This window comes from Drosophila teissieri, chromosome 2R (genome assembly GCF_016746235.2).
Source record: "Drosophila teissieri strain GT53w chromosome 2R, Prin_Dtei_1.1, whole genome shotgun sequence".
In the NCBI taxonomy this organism is placed as follows: domain Eukaryota; kingdom Metazoa; phylum Arthropoda; class Insecta; order Diptera; family Drosophilidae; genus Drosophila; species Drosophila teissieri.
In genome coordinates, this window is record NC_053030.1 from 14,941,104 (window position 1) to 14,955,055 (window position 13,952).

At 43.0% G+C, this 13,952-nt stretch overlaps 1 protein-coding gene and 1 long non-coding RNA gene across 4 annotated transcripts; one reads left to right on the forward strand and one right to left on the reverse strand.

Annotated features, from left to right (window-relative positions):
- Positions 1-25: 25 nt before the first annotated feature.
- Positions 26-12,535, reverse strand: LOC122613396 (putative inorganic phosphate cotransporter). Of its 3 annotated transcripts, none has more exons than XM_043787551.1 (6): positions 12,403-12,535; positions 8,273-8,977; positions 1,969-2,144; positions 1,339-1,902; positions 740-1,270; positions 26-677 (listed from the first exon to the last, which is right to left on the reverse strand). In XM_043787551.1, exons 2-6 carry the CDS (start codon positions 8,334-8,336, stop codon positions 462-464), a joined length of 1,551 nt encoding a protein of 516 aa, XP_043643486.1. In that variant the 5' UTR covers positions 8,337-8,977; positions 12,403-12,535; the 3' UTR covers positions 26-461. The 3 variants fall into 3 exon arrangements, with proteins under 3 accessions (XP_043643486.1, XP_043643487.1, XP_043643485.1); XM_043787552.1 differs by having other exon boundaries at positions 12,407-12,424; XM_043787550.1 differs by lacking the exons at positions 8,273-8,977; positions 12,403-12,535 and adding an exon at positions 3,451-3,850.
- On the forward strand, positions 9,335-12,763 carry LOC122613398. The gene is made up of 4 exons (XR_006325687.1): positions 9,335-9,578; positions 10,344-10,427; positions 12,289-12,521; positions 12,579-12,763. It is a non-coding gene; the product is annotated as an uncharacterized LOC122613398 (long non-coding RNA).
- Positions 12,764-13,952: the final 1,189 nt, after the last annotated feature.

A 13,952-nucleotide genomic window follows, 5' to 3' on the forward strand; every position in this document is an offset into this window, starting at 1 on the left:
TTTCCCATAAATAAGTATATGCTTGTTGCTTCTTAAACTAGTAGTTTTTAATGGTTTTCATACATTTGGTTGCTTGCTTAACAATGTTCGCTTGAGCGGATCATTTAATTTCAAAACAAATCAGTTAGAGAACTAAACTCCTTCGCTATCACAATAAGATACGAAAACTACGCATTTGCAATGGTAGACCTCGATTGCCCTAACTAAAGTTGACGTTTTGTGCTCGACTTGGTGTGGTTTCGGTTTCAGTTCCCAATTTATTTACAATTGGAAGATAAGTGTCTTTTTAGCGGTGTTCATGCAGATGTAGGAATAAATCAAAGGCTAACTATCAATATTAACAACTTTTGGCTTATCAAATAATTAAACTAAAACAAGGACTAAGCTACGCGTTTCGTATAGTATACGGATTAATGGTTAATGACGCACGACTACGGCTAATACTACTTCCACTTGGAGTCCTAGGAACTCGAGATGGCCGCTGGTGCCGTGCTGCCGTTACTCAGCCTTGGCGGGGAGGTGGTGCTGGTCGTCTGGAGGGCCGGCTTCTGCTCATCGTCCTCCGGATTGTCCCAGAACTGGCGCTCACCGGATCCGAAGATGTTGTAGAAGGTGCCGCAGATGATGTACACAAAGGCGGCGATGAAGAACACGATCTGCCACTGACCCATCATGGGCTGAAATGGAAATAAGATGCTATAGCAACTGGTTTCCAACTGAAATGGAGTGCCGAACTCACCTTGCTGGGATCAGAGATGAGGTGGCCCGCAGCAATGGGCGCCAGGAGACCGGCCAAGTTGGCTGAGCAGTTCGTGATCGACATTAGGAAGCCGGCGAAACGCGGTGTGAGGTCCAAGTGGTTGATCTTGAAGCCGGAGTAGATACCTCCGTTGAGGCCCACTCCGATGGTTAGGATGGCCAGGGTCAGTGCCCTATCGCAGCCCGTGTAGGAGGCGGTAATCAGGGCGATACCCGGTCCATACTGGCCAATACTGTTGATCAGCTTCCTGGTGGCCGTGTGCGAGAATCTCTTCGAGCTGATCATCCAATCGGCGACCACCGAGATGAACATGGAGAAGAGCCACATGGCCAAGTAGGGCAGCGAGCTGAGCAGGCCGTTCGACTTCAGGGAGAAGCGGAGCACCTGCTTCATGTAGGTGGGCAGTTCGGTCATCAGAGTCTCGTAGCCGTAGTTGTGACCCATGTGGGCGAACAGAATGGCGTAGAAGGGCAGCGACTTGATGATGGCCTTGAACGGAATGGAAGGGCTCTACGAAAGGAGGGATACACGGATTAAAAACACATCTTCTAAAATTGTTCATTATTCGCGTAACCCACCTTGACCACATCAGATCCCCAGAGCGAATCGTTGATGTACTTCTTCTCGCGCTCATCAATAGTGGGATGCGCCGAGGGATCCTCGTGCACGAAGATCAGGAAGGCGATGGACCAGACGGTGCCCACAACTCCAAACACGTAGAAGATCGACGGCCAGCCGCCATCGAATCCGTATTCAGCCAGCAAGCCGGAAAGTGGCATCGAGATGATGGTTCCAAACTGAGCGCCCGCATACACGGCGGCACCCATTCGAGATCTCTCGTTGGGCGGGATCCATTTGGCCAACATGGCGTGGGTGCAGGGCACGATGGGACCCTCACCCAGACCTTGGATGAAACGCACGGCGCACAGACCCCACACACCTCCTCCGCGGGCAGCCACCGGAACCAGGAAGGCGAACACCGAGTTGATCAGCATGCCGTAGCCGAGGAAGCGCATGGAACCGTACTTCTTGGCCAAGATGCCGAAGGGGATCTGGGTGATCACGTAGCCGTAGAAGAAGGACGACAGGATGTAGCCCTGCAGAGCTGAACTCCAGACGAACTCGCCATCCTGGGAGTCATCCTAAAAATGCGAATTGAGGAGAGTTCATCAGCATAGGTAGAGTTATCTAGATTTCGGCCAACTTACAATGGGAATATCCCGATCTCCGCACTCATCGTCGTACTCCTCAGCCTCGCCAGACTTGATGGCCGTGTGGTTTACCATGGCCACAATGGCCACCGACATGTTGGTGCGCATCACATAGGCATTGGCCATGCCCAGGAAGAGCATAAAGGTCACAAAGTACCGGGTGGCGAAGCATCCTAGAAAGAGCCAAGAAATTCAAGAGAATTAGCAATGGGACTACCAAAACATTCCTCTCAGAGAATGGGCAACTGAAATAAATCGCTTGATCTGCGAATGCGTCAGAAATAGCCAAGAAAAATCATTTATCTGCGGCAAACGGAAGTCTTGTCGACAACTATTAATGCCAGCCAACCAATTATATGTTTCGGAAATGCAGAAATAACCCAAATATATCGGGGCTAAAAGCGAGATATGAAGATATAATCTCGTCTGCGGTTTGCTCAGCTCCAAGGTTCGTTGCTCGGAGATAAGATTCTCGGATTCTAGGTTTGCTAAATGAATCACTGAATGATATCGGGCCCTACAAATGTTTCTGCTATGCCTTATGGCTTGTATTACAATAACTAAGAATTAAATGATTTCTCCTTAAATTTCACAATCGACTTTGGCAACTGAGAGTACTACTCTCCTTATTTGATTTTATTGCACCAGACTCACATTTCGTGTTCGCGTTTTGTAACTACGCCGAAAGCAATTGTTTACATTTGGCTGGGTGAGTGTTCGTAGTTTTTAGTGCCGTTTGTGTCATTTGTCCAATGTGAATCGCCGCAATTCCAGCAATTTTCACGGCCGTGCGACACGTGAGCTTACCTAGAAACCCTAATTTCAGTACAGTTGTGCTTACTTTCTGCGTTTCGGGTTGTGGGGTTGGGTATTTATGGTTTAATTAAAGGGTGACGCATAGAGAGCTCAAGGCTGTAGGCGAGCAGAAATAATTGAGACAATTTACTTTCAAAACCTATGAACTTTGGCCACCTGTGGCCAATCGAAAAGTGAACGATAAGCAATTTGTGTTCAATAACCCGACGGATTCATTGGAATTTAGTTGCCCATAATTAGCAAAAATAAATTTAAACATAAACATTGCTCAAAGCCGCAAATATGCTGATTCAAATTGAAATTGAAAAATATTGTTACTCGCTCGCCGTCGCCTTTTGCTCACGCAGCATTAAATCGCGCAATCTGCTCGTTTTTTCCCCTTGTATTCCCCCCAGTTTTTCCACCAACGTCTCGTGTTGCACAATTGCCGCGTTTGCTTTCGTTGGCAGCTATCTGGCGATGAGGAGAAGCACGTGTATATCGCGCGAAATGAGTCCAAGGGGAGGAAAACCGGTCTAACTGGCAAAGTGCCTCCCCTAACATAACGCATACGCAGCGTGGTCACAAAGGAAAGGAAGGAAAGCAAGGAAATGGCATGGGAAGCCATTACATAAAACTAGTTTGGAAACTTGTGTTAGCGTATCCTGTGGACTTCAGTCTTACTCTGCGGTTGTTGCTCCAGAGACTCGTGGAGATTCCTCTGGTTCCACACCAAAACATGGCCATCGCGATGCCGATGATTCAGACTGCTGCGTCGGAAGGGCATAGTGTTCGATTGTCGACTTAACTTAAATATGAATAAATGATCTAAATGTTATCTAGCACGGTTTTCACACTCGAGTTGAAGACTTTTTGCGCACACGCTTAAACCATTTCATTGTCTATCTGTCGACTTGGCCGGCTGAAGACCGTAACATATCGCGCGCTGGGAAAACACAAAGGGTTCGCTTGGGGGAAAAACTAGCGACTATTTGCCGCTGGGCTGTAATGTGTGTGTTCTGCCACCGACGTTGAACGGTCAACTGAGTGGGTACTTTTTGCTGCCGTCTGCCGCCTGCTGCTTTCAGCTTTTTCTACTGAGCGCCAACTGTTGCGCCGCCTTCATTTATAAACTGCTGCCACGGCTGTGGGTATATCGCATATGAGCGTATCTGCGGCTATTGGGTTCGGTTTCGAATATATAGAACGACTGAGGTGCGGAGCGGTACGAATCTGCGCCGGCGTCGCTCTCGCCGCCGCCAATAGATGATTACATCAGTTTTAGTGTTCAGATTTCGACTAATTAAGTGAGACGATGGAAAGTTCTCCCCTGCATTATGCATCATTTCGGACTCGGACTCGGACCCGGCGATTGATGTCAATTGATAGAGTGAACTTTTCAGTCGCAGCAAAGTCAAAGAAATTGGTCGAACCACTACCTCTCAATATAGTATATATGTCTAATTATATCGGATGGACGTAAGCATGGTACACATTCACATCTCGTGACTGTCGGCACATGGAAGGCGAAATACACGCGCTGTCTAAAATATGCACAGCTAAGTGATTATGGTAACATCAGTGCCCACTCGTTGCGGACTTTGAAAAACTGCCCAATAATTTTGGATCTTATTGAGAACTTAATATTTAAGGGGTGCTACTGGTCTTTTATACTATCTCTAACTTTTTTTGTTCTACCCTAACCGTCCCCAACAAACGAAAATCGGACAGACACATGTCTGTAGCTAGACTCAGGATGAAGTCATAGAAATGCGACGACCCTAAATGGAGGCGCCCCCACTAGCTGCATATATATTCTGTGTAATTACTGGTCACGCCAAAATATATACTCTATTTTAATCGCTTTGACAAGTCGTTGCTAGTTTTGACATAATCCTAAAATGTGAACAAAACTCTTTGGAATACTGTCCATTGTTTTGGATTTTTAATGACCAGTAATCGCAAAGTTGAAACTGTACAAATAGCTACAGTCACGCTTGAATCGCACAAGTGATTGTTTATACATATATGTATATTGGTGTTGGAGCTCGCTCTGAAAATTGCCGACGGCTGAGAAAAACACGTGTTTGTCGCCTGTCTCCGCTCGCAAGTTTCAAATGCCAATTCGATACGATCGCAACGACTTCTGAATGATCTACACATGAAAAATTGATATCGCTTTGGATTTTTAAATGGAAAAATTATTAAGTCATGCTCATTCGATTTTTTACATGTATATGTGCAACTTAAAAAAATATTTCCCCTATTTAGCTTGGCTATTTTTAAACTTTCATGTCAGTTTGTCCTTGTCCAGATTTTCGCAAACCCCTATAATAAGATCTTTTGTGTTAATTGTGCTTTGCCGCCATTGAGCGTGTCTGTCGAGCTCTCGTGACAAAGAAGAGAAACCATTCACACTGTCTGCTTTGATGGGTAGCATATTCTAATTATTTAAGTGTATGTAGGGTGTATTTTTGGCAAATCCCCTAATGGAATACTTTATGGCTAGGCTGCGGTACAGTTGTGCGCGGCCAAAGCAATTAAGTGATTTTTCATTTTGTCTGCCAACTATTCCCATATTCTTGTGCTTCCGTCTTCCGAACGGAATAAATCCAATTTATAGCTCTATATACTAATTATTCATGTCTCTGAAAGAGTTAACGATTTTACATACTCTCTACATGGACTCTACAAGCTGTCGTTACGTTTATATTGCATGCTTTTGGGGTGAGCTTTGCTGCGTAACGTCACGCAGTTACGCAGTGACGTACGTAGGAGCAGTAAAAACATAATGCGGTTTCAGTGGAAGTACGGCTTTCTTCTCCCATTGAGTCGTAAATAAATAATTGTATGAGAACATTCTGGGGAATTCTAGATGTACTTAAGCCAACGAATCGCCATTGCGAGTCAAAATAATAAAACACAATTGGCATTGGCTTGGCTTTCAACTCAAATTAGACATAAACAACGAGTACTTGTCGTCTGAGAGTTCATTCCTGGTATCGGCTATCTTGCAAGGTGCAAAAGAGTAGCGCAAATATTGGTGGCTATAAAGGCGGCAGCTTTGTTTTCCAGAAGGTCAGAGTCAGCCGCAGATTATTTGCCCAACTTTATCAGATAGTTCGGATTCATTTGGCCACAACTGTGGCAATGGGTTAATTGCTCTGTAATTTCTATTTCGGTTTCCCCGATTTGCAGGTAGGTCAGTAGATAGCACTCTCTGAATGAATGCCTCGTCTATTTTCGTGGTAATTGTAATCTATATAAATAGTAACATGCACTCTAAGAGATGAGATGAGTAATTTGCATGTCACTCACTGTCGCGAGCGAAAAAATAAAAACTAAACTGCTATTCCGCGAAAAGTCGCTAAAGTCACGATCTTACAAATGTAAGGAATTTCAACTGTCCAAATTGAAAAGTTTATAGTGTTTGCCATCTCCCTTGCTCGCACTAAAATTGAAAGCTACTTTGTAAAGCAATTTTTCAATTTAGCAAGTCGCACTGAGATGGGTTGCAAATCGGATTACGCCAGTGCCCCGAGACGTCAACGCCAACAGTACTACATATGTACATACTATATGTTCTATATAGTAGACACATCCCATGGAAATATAGAACGGATATGGAGCTCCAGTCGAGCGCATCGCTTATTTCGTACTCAGCCTCCCTATTGTTAAATTACTGGGGTTTTTTGAGCCACCCACCTCCACCTATCGTCACATACGATTCCAAACTGCGGGGGCGTTTCCTGGGAAATTAAATAGATAATGTATTCACTGTTCCATCCAATTAACCGATGGCATGTAGCAAGATGACAAAACCGGAGGGCCACCAATTCAAGTGTCAATATCAGGGCCAAAAGCCAGTGACTCGTTGAAAACTCGGCAATCTGCCAACGCGAAAATCGCCCCCATTTTCGCAATTCTCGACACGACAAGCTAACATTGCACTGTAATCGCTAATGAAAGTAAAAAGTGAAAAGATCTCGTCGGAATCCCAAGGCGAATGCTTTTTCCCAACTAACCTTAGTCGGGAATTTTGGGCTAGAGTTCGAGTTTTGACATCTTGCCTTGCAGAGTTCATTTGCACAGTTATGAACACGTACTGTATTTGGGTTTGGCATTTGTTGCCATTTATGGCTTTGTTGTTTTGGCCAGTTTGTTTTTGCCGGTAACCAGTTTGGGTTGGTTGAAACGGCCATACTTGGCCGCGAAAATGGTAAAGCGGGAACTCAAACAAATTGTGTCAAGTGTCAAGCAGATGACTTCTGTGCAAGACATAATGAGGAAGCTTTAAAAATGTAAACAAAGCATTTGATCTATTCGAAAATGAGGAAAAATATGCAAATTATGCTAGTTCTTGGAAATTAACACTAGCTTTAAGCTTAACTATAATAAATAAAAAAGAAGTCTAATCGTGGAAACCTAGATTTGGCAAATAGAAAGACAGGTAATAAACCAACATGACCTACAATTGCTGAATGGATATATAGTAACATTACTCTGTTAATTCACATTTAATTCAAAATTTGATTGCTTGTCATAATACATTTTCCCTTGCTAGATTCGCAGTGAGTGTCACACATTAATTGTGAATTAGGCTCACGCATTGGCGACTCTTGTCATTAATGGATTTTATTTTTCTCCTCAGTTTCGTTGCATAACAAATAACTTCCGTTTAGCGGCAACCTTCTCATCCATTTTCGGGCGGATTTCGCTTATTTAAATCAAGTGGATCCCCAGAAAAGCGATGCGAAGCCCATTCAATCGACTTGAAGCGTACTTTGTGAGTTTAACGATTGCAAAATGGGCGGGCGAGAACGTGTATTCACGTTTTTTGTTCAGGTTCTGTTCTGCTAATTTGCTTAGTATTTCGAGCAACTGATAAATATAAATTATATAGCTCAACGCTCGGCTGAGTGAATTGTCATTTGCAATAAATGGGGCAATTACCCCGCAACTGAAATCATAGACGGGGTGTATGCATCGTATGGATTACATACTCAGCCAGTCAATTACTCGAAGAAATTAAAGGTAAGGCGGATATGCATATTACTGGGATCACCGATCATTATTGTGGGATCAGAATTAATTATGTTGTTGCACGAGGCGTATTATTTCCTAAGACAAGTTACTTCCTACTGCTAATACAGACGCAATAAATGTAGCAAATCAATATATTTTTTAAAAAAATATCAAAAAGCTTGGGCTGCTAATGCTTATTAGAAGATCCTTTTAAAATTTTATATAAATAGTTGTAATATATATTTATTTGTATTTATTTATTAGCCCTTATACTTATGATGTTTTTGTCATTTGCCTATCAAAACCCTAATAATTGGCGAGCAAAGAACGCAGTTACACATGCAATTTATCTCGGCCATAAGTGTAATGACAATTGTGATATATCACGGCTATAATTAGTAAATATGACACCTATTCACTGAGCTATCTGGCGCACTCCCACACAATTTCTCTGCTTTATATATATGATGGGAAAACTCACCCAATGCCGGCTTCTCCAGATCCTTCTCCGTGCTGCCGCAAATGGCCTCCTTCGACGCGGACATCTTGAGAATTGTTTTATGGGGCGGGCTTTGTGGCTTTAAGGGCCTTTGTTTCGGTTAAACACAGAGTGTGAAAACAAATTGATTACGACGCTGAATGTGGCGCGTTTAAATATCACAATACTGCCGGTACAATGCAGAAAAACAAACTTTGTCAGGGGTGCAATTGCATGCAAGTGTTTGCAGTTCAACTGTTGTGTGCAAGGCGTCGGGGAATTTTCCCCACCGGTATGATATTTATCTTATGCTTATATCTCCAGCGACTTTCTGCTGGCTTCTTCGGTTTTCTTTAGATTTCTTTGGGTTTCTTCACTCGCGATCTGCTGCCGCCGGCAGCTCGAATTGTTCTGATTGACAGACAGCGGGTAGCGGACCTTTAAATAAGCCCCGATTCAGGTTCGGACCGTCTGTTGTCTGTTGTCTGAGTTCTGCTGTTTGCACGATTTATTCGCCGTTTTTGCCGGGCTTGTTGACACTATTCGGAGCTATTCGGGGCTATTCGGGGATACGGATGGGGGCGGACCCTTCCCACTTCTCCAGCAGCTTCCCCTCTTTTCTGGTCTCCTCGGTCGGATAGTGGATGCCAGATACCAGATAGCAGATCACAGATCACAGATCGCTGATCGGCAGATCAAGTTGTTAATCTGAAAGCAGAGAGCGGTAAACAAATTAGTTTGATAAATTTAGCAGTCTATCAGCTTCAATTGGTTAGGCAAACGCTAAGTGTCGCCGAATGCGAAATAGTCCACTGTCATCCCGCCGAGATCGGCATTTGATTTCGAGATCTCACGAGTCCGTCTCCCTACGCACGTTTTCCCAGTTAACAACGACCGGCGATCAAATATTTGACACCGTGATTTGACGAATATCATACGAGTGTATATCCATAGCCATATCCACATCCATATCCGAGCTACAAGTGGGGTACAGTTTGCCACCCGATTTCTTAGCCAGTTCTGCGTGGAGACCTTGGCTGCTTTTTTCATGTGTCGCATGTGCAAGGCTAGCTTTAAATATTTGCATTTATATCGCACACTCGCAGTGTAATTAATTAACCTTACGACTCTACTTATCTCGTTCGAAGCCTATCCACTCGCATATGGACAATTTCGGCTCCCTGGTGATGTAATGTGTTTATTGATATTTCGCTTGTTTTGGTTTTTTGGTAGCAAAACTACCGAAAATCAAGACAATGTTTCCCTTTTCACGAAACTGGTTACAGTGTTTCGCGAGGCAAAATTCCAGGTAATTTGAACATAACAGGGCTTTGATTCTACATGTAGTTAAATTTAAAAAGCCCAAGTCCATACAACAAATAACACGGTTGCGCACTCGAATGCTTTGGTGTGAGCCGAATTTCAATTGTTATTCGAATTGTTTGCACGTCAGAGCAGCCGAAAATAAAAAAAATGCTTTTGGAAAGTTTCATAAGCTGTCTGAGCAACCTGTTGATTTGTTTGCGCAGATTTCTTAGAAATTAAGCCCACACAAAGCCTTAATTGGTCTGCTTTGAATGTCAAAGTCTGGCAAACAAAAAAGTGACTATAAACCACATAAAGTGGGCACCCCACAACTTACAATAGAAATTCTTAGAAGCTGGACTTAATTCCTAAGTAAACATAAGCCTCGGGATCGTTTAATTCAATAAATTAATATAATATAAATGTTATCACGAATCTCGGTTTATTTAAATGTAATGGCTTAGATATGCACATCTTATTTGCATTATTGCCTTAGAACTTTTTATCAGATTTATAAATATATTATTGAGTTCATTGCTTACCAAATGACCCTTTTGCTTTACTTAATATATTTATAAACCTGTGATCGGAAATAGAAACGTGATCGCTGTGATTACTCAATAAGATCACCCAATATGGTAGCGCAGATCTCGAGTTTCCTTTGCCGTATTTCTGTCTCAAATATTGATCAATTTAAACAATTAGCAATCCGACATTTGGGTAAACATTTGGGCTACCAGGCTTTGACGGAGTGATTTTGCATTTTCAGGCCGCTAAACAACCGCAGATTGCTGGAATCGGTTGAGTGCGATGGTTGTCCTACTCCTACCTATTTTGTATTCCTCGATGTCATGTAAGTTGAATAAATTCCATCCGACAAATGCTAGTTAAGTTGAATTTATGATAATTAGAAAAATCCCCCAAGGGTCTAGGGATCTCAAAAGCACTATAAATAATGTAATAAATGGAAATTGCAAGTTTTAATGGCTAATTGTTGATTGCGCCGCAACTGTCAGTTGTCTGTAGTTTATAACTGCATTTGCTCGGCATTAAAAGTGCATTAGTAAATAATAGTAAAAACCCAAAATTTATGGAGGGCCACAAAACCATATTTAATGCACTGGAGGGGCCAACAAAAATTTATGAATCTAATCGCTATCGCTAACGCCTCTTAATCGGATTGAACAGGCACTACCAATTGTCGCAGAGTGTCGGAAATTTCGGCAAGATAAGTGGGCTAAGAAGCTGGCAAAGTTCTTTTCGGCCAATAGAATACTTTTAAATACTTCTGGCGCAAAACCCAATGATTGTAAATTCCCAGCCTGATAGATTTATGGCCACATATCCCTGCGATCTCTTCTCCGAATCCACCAAATGCGTTGCCAAGAGTAGCGGCGGGCGTCATAAATCAAATTCGGTTATCTAAGAGTCCCCGTTGAGTGGGGGACCTCTCATAGATTGCACGGCAATACGAACTCCGGACTCGAAACCAGATACTTCCGCTCGGCCGGGAAAACACGTGCTAATTACACTTCATTCACCCTTTTTTCGGCTGACTGGGAGATGCCGCCATAAAGGAGGCCAAGACGTCTGATATCAGATTGCCTTAATTATGTCATAATTGGACGGTATCGCTGGTCCATAAAAAAGCTTTCGTCATTTATACGAGGGATCCGTGACAAGGCAGTGGCAAATTTTCCACCCGTGCTTCAATTTCTACGATCGCAGATTGGCGTTTTAATGGGAATGGGCTCCTCTTAATTTATGTTAATGTCATTCGCTAGTTGTGCCAATTGTTGGCAACATTTCCACACCATTTCCAGTTCCAAATCAATTTTCATTTTCCACTGGCAGCCAGTGTTTGCATTCAGCTTTTCAAGTTCAAGTTCAGGCCCGAGACTCAGCCTCACAACTCACAACTCACATTCGATGCGGCCGAGTGGCTGTGCACTGGGCAAAAATCTTTAGGATGTGCAAAAAATGTTGGGGTAAATCTTGTCTATGTAAGCCAAAATGATTACTTAAGTTATCAATGGAGTGATGGTTTGCTGTATACATTTTCAGTGCAGTTCTGAAAACTGCTGACTAGCAGGTGCGTTAACGATGAAGTGCAGTTTTGTAAGAGTGTAATGGCCATTATCAGATTCTTCACATTGTTTTCGCTATTCTCGTGCGGTGGGAAACTGTTTGGATCCGTGGACTTGTGGGCCTCAAGGGTTATGTCTATTGGCGCGGCTTATCTGCTTATCGGGGCGCATTTTTGCACTTGAGTTGGCCATTGAATTGGGCTTCGAAATGAAAGTAAATAGGTGTTGTAATCTCATTAATCACCTGGCCACTTGTCTGCATGGAGTGAATGTTACGGTTACACACAAAGTAATGCTTAATTCGTGATCATAAATCATTCAGTTAAATCGAGTTCCTCGACAATAAAAAGAGCTGGTCTTTTCATTTGCTTACTTAACTCGTATTCATTTGCCTTTGTTCACTTATTCAGAGGTTTTTCAGGGGTTTTAAAACATATTTTTTTATTTTTGTGGATTTAATTGGAAGTGCGGTTTTAATCAGAAACTCACTCACCTCACGCCTCACCTAAACACACACGCGCAACCGAACTGAGAACTGAGAAAACAACTTTTCAAAAATACAAATCAGCTGTTTTGAGTTCTCCCCACTTCTCGAAAGGCTATTGGCACTCTTTTATTTTTTTTCAGTGCAGCCAATTAACTGCGGATCAGCGATTTTGCGGACAAAAACAAAGGGGGGAAATGCGTGAACTGGCTGCACAGCGGAATTCTATCAACTTAAAGTCTAGATTTACCACTCACATACTAGTACATGGATGGACGGCCGTCGGAGTTTTCCAATTTTCCACGCACAAGCAACCGATGGGAAAGCTTTTCTTTGGAGTTTTTCACTCGCTCTTTTCGCCACGAGCGTTGGCACTGTAATGACTTACTACCTCGGCTAATTGAGCGTTTTTATAATTCTGTTTCTGTTTCAGTTTCAGTTTCGGTTTCAGTTTTTGCTCGCCGTGCGGCGCAGTCGACGAGGCAGCGACGTCGACGCTAGAAAACACGAAGCGCTCGATTTGATTCACCGGCCGAGCTTCAGCTTCGTTTGGCTGATAAATACCTGTGCGCCAGGTGATAATGGCCCATTGTGATAATAAAACAGCGCCATAAACCACATGTTATAATGTTGTACTGAAGCTGCCCTACGAGGATCTCACTCCCTCCTTCGCACAATCGATTCGGTTTCGAGTTAGGGAAAGAGTGGCATTCCGCCTTATAGAGAGTATTCGTATACCTGAACCTGTACTCCCGCAAATCGCCGAAAATCGTGTGCCGCTCACGTGAGCACACTCGCACTTTTGGCAAATTAGTAAATTAATCTCTCGCCCGCATGAGAGACACATGGCGATGGGACAGGTTGGAAAAGAGACTTTACGATATTGACAAATTGACAAGCCCCATAAGGAGATATACGACGGGGGATACTAAAGTTCCAGAATTGACGTCAGGTTGGGGTTAGAGACTCAAGAGTCATAATCCCGTCTTACGTGTAGACAACCTTAACAAGGTCGTACTTAAACGCTGTTTCTGCTAGACGGCCAATATAGTGTTAAAAGTATCTCAGCTTAATTTAGAACACATTTAACAGGATAACTGTACTAATTTTTATGACAATCGTCCATAAACCGGCGATGGCCAGCGATAACAGTGAGGCCAGTTCGCCTCTGTGCTTCAGGTAGCCAATATCAACTGATTTCGGGTCAATAAAGAGTTGTAAAACACAATCTTGACCAGCGGTAGTCGGGCCCGGTATTTACTATATATAGACCCGGCCAATGAATGGGCCATCAGCCTAAAGCGGGGAAACTGCGGTCACATGACTTGCGATTGGGATTGTGGTTGGCGGATTAAGCGAATAACCGACTCTGTATAACCTTTCAGAGATCTCTTATCACCGGTGCTATAAGTATGACAGCTTCGAGTGCGATACAATTGCCCATGCCAAATCATATTTAAGCGATCCGTTTCAGTTCTTATTGCCGGTATTATCTCGTAAATAATTGTATTTGAGACTTGAGATAGGACACAGCCCGTTTAGTGACGGAATCGGGCAATCGATGAAGATATTTCAGCGCCACATTTGATCTGCAAAATCTTTTGGGTCCCATCGTTTGACGCAGTTAATGCGGCTTTGGATTTCTATTTACTTTTTTTGCAAAGATAACTAATAGCGTTTTGCCATTTTTTCGGGGAAAACGAACTTGTACATAATTGACAATTTGCACGTATCTTAGATGGACTTCTTAAGTTATTTTCCACGAATCAAAAGTTTAGTCACTAGATTGAACAGACTCAATATCGCG